The sequence below is a fragment of the Apaloderma vittatum genome, unplaced genomic scaffold (assembly GCF_000703405.1).
Source record: "Apaloderma vittatum isolate BGI_N311 unplaced genomic scaffold, ASM70340v1 scaffold32562, whole genome shotgun sequence".
NCBI classification, from domain to species: Eukaryota; Metazoa; Chordata; class Aves; order Trogoniformes; family Trogonidae; genus Apaloderma; species Apaloderma vittatum.
This window is the reverse complement of record NW_009705794.1, coordinates 1,300-4,039: the sequence shown is the minus strand read 5'-3', so window position 1 is coordinate 4,039 and position 2,740 is coordinate 1,300. Positions and strand designations below refer to the sequence as shown.

The window sequence follows — 2,740 nt, the reverse complement described above, 5'->3', positions numbered from 1 at the left end:
ACCTTGGGGGCAGCAGCCACACGCTGGCGCTTGGGAGGTTCAGGCTCCTCGCCTGTACAGCAAAGCTGGGGCCTGTCCTCAGGGATTTTGCCTCACAGAAAGCCCTTGTCTGGGGCCAGTGTGGTCCCTTGGGGCTGCAGAGGGGACACTGGGCTCTGTTCCCAGCCTGCTGTCCCCTTTTTGGGGGTACAGATACCCCCTTGCTCATGGGAGTCCCCCCTCCTGTCCAGAGCTGCCTGCGCATCACCGAACCTTTTCCATTTTGAGACGGTGCGAGCAAAATCTTGACCCCGGGGGGTTCCCGGTGCCCTCCCAGCCTCGAGGCGAGCACAGACTCTGTTTAGTGCCGGCCAACGGGCCCAACTTTGCTGCTCAAGAGACGTGATTTCACGTGGCCGTTGTGCTGCCGAGGACTGCGCTGGCTTCCAGGTGGCGTGGGGCTGCCGTTTACTTACTGGCTTGCGTGCTTTTGCTTTTTTTATCTCCTCATATGCCCCAGCCATAGGGATCAAGCAGGCCTCTCCCTCTTGAGTCCTCATGTTTCTCAATCCAGGCTGAGGTGTCTGAATTCTTCCCTTTTGTCACCCTGATTTCAGGTGCTGGGAGTGAGACAGTGGCTTGCTGGGGGCAGGTGCTGGAAGGGAAGGAGTTGCAGGGAAAGCAGCTGCAGGAACTCGGGGCTCGCTCGAGATGCACGTGCAGAGTTAGCAGGGGGCAAGGGAAGCTCATTTAACCCAAGGCTTGTAAATTTTTGAAAAAAAACCCAGGCGTCCCCAGCCGAGAGGGCTGCCAGAATTGTGCCAGTGTCTTGGTGAAAATGAGCTTCGAATGAAGGCGCCCGTTTGGGATAAATATTTGATGTGCGCAGCGTGAACAAAACAGCCTCATCCTGGCGTGTTTTCAAGCTCTTTTGGTTTTTTTCTTTCCCTCTCAGAGCACGATGTTCCTGGTCGGACTCTCGGGTGGAATCGCCTCCGGGAAGAGCACGGTGGTGGCCGTGCTCCGGGAGCTGGGCTGTGCCGTGATTGATGCCGATGTTATTGCCAGGGAGGGTGAGTTTGGCGTCTTGATCTTTCTCCCCGAGGTTCTCCTGATGACGGGGATGGACGCAGACGGCAGAGGGTGCTCTGGGTACAGGAGAGAAGCTTTTCCCTGCCTTTACCCAGTCGATGAGGCTGCAGGGAGCGGCTTGTCTGGGAGGGGGAGTGCAATTAAGATATATTTTTAATAAAGAAAAAAAAAAAAGAATAAGATCGTTTCCCAATAAACACCGTGGGGAGGTCTTGCCCTGAGTTTCCCTCTCGTGGAGGGCAGCTTCCCAGCTTTAAAAGCCAACTCCGGGCAAAATAAACGTGGTTGTCTGTAAAGCGGGTTCTCTCGGCTAATCTGATTTCCCCCCTAAGCCCCAGGACACCTGTCCCGTAACTCGGTTACGTTGGGTGGGAGCACTGACGAGACCTGAAAGAGAATTTCCCTCTGTGCTGCGTGTTGCCTACTCAGTAATCCTGAGAGATCAGGCCACAAAATTACTTACCGTGCTCTGAGAAATTCAAAAAAAGAGGCTCTGAATATCCCAGATGGGAGGGAATGTGGCCTGCCTGCCTCTCCTGGCTACAGAAAAGACCCCGAAATCCAGCTTTGCTGCCTCAGCAGGACGGAGCAGCCCCTGCTCTCCCTGACACGGGGTGAGGTGTTAATCCCTCCGTGCCGCCGGGAGAAGGAGGAGAGCGGCGCTCGCTCCGGGAAGGAGCCGTTTGGTTTTGGTATGCGCCAGGTTTCGAGGCTGCAGCGATGTCATTTTCTGTGCCTGCGCTTTTTTTTTTTTTTTATTCCAGTGAAGACCTTCCTGTGCAGCCCCTCGAAGCCCGGCTGCTCTTAACATTTTATTGCACTGTAATACCCCTCGAGGTGCTGCAAATTTGCTGGAGGTGCTGAAAGCCCTCGCAGAGGATAGGGAAACACTACTGATACTCGGTGTCGGTTTTTTCTACCAATCATTTTATTTTTCTCCCAATTCCTTTATTTACCGTGTGGATTTCACCCATCCTGAAACCGCCTCGCTGCGGCCTTCCACGGGAGAGAGAAATTGGTCTTAAAGACTTTTATTAGGTTGGCCTGAGGTTACAAGCTGGGGCAATATTCCTGGATTTTGGAGAGGAAATTATATACGATCTGTCATTCTCAGCTTGATCTTAATTACGGTTTTATTACCACATCCGTTTTGTCGGTGGGTTTCGGGTGGCTTTGAAATGATCCGCTCGTGTAACGTCAGAGTCCCTGCAAATACTTGGTGGGGATTGATCTCTTTGGAGGTTTCTGCCTTCGTTCTCGTGAAGGAAGATGGTAAAAAAAGCTCAGCAGCAGCCAGAGCCGACGTGTAGCAGCCAGGCTGCGCTGAAATTCCCACCTGAAAAATAAACCCGTCCCATTAGGATCTCTCTAAGGTGGGAAAAATCAGCTGGTGGCAATCGGCTCAGCCCTGTCCCTTGGCGGCCTCCCTCCCGCCCCACAGAATCGTCGCTGACTCCTAACCCCGAGCAGCGATGCGCGCGCAGGGAGGGCCGTGGCGCTGAATTAATGTTCGCCGGCTGCTTCCATCTCCCGGCTCTCAGCCCTCCAAGGGACCTTGGGCCGAGCGGGCTTTGTCGTTTGTGTCGTGTTGTTGTCGTTCGTTTGGTGGTTGTTTTTTTTTTTTCGCAGCCGCTTTCCCGCCGCGCCGATGCCAGGGGTCTGCCGAGCC

General features: G+C 54.2%; 1 protein-coding gene across 1 annotated transcript in view; it reads left to right on the top strand.

Annotated features, from left to right (window-relative positions):
- Positions 1-940: 940 nt before the first annotated feature.
- The window catches only part of DCAKD (dephospho-CoA kinase domain containing), a 2,709-nt gene continuing 909 nt past the window's right edge, over positions 941-2,740 (top strand). The window contains exon 1 of the mRNA XM_009865576.1: positions 941-1,052. Within this exon, the coding sequence (XP_009863878.1) occupies positions 941-1,052 (112 nt within the window). The remainder of the gene's footprint in view (positions 1,053-2,740) is intronic.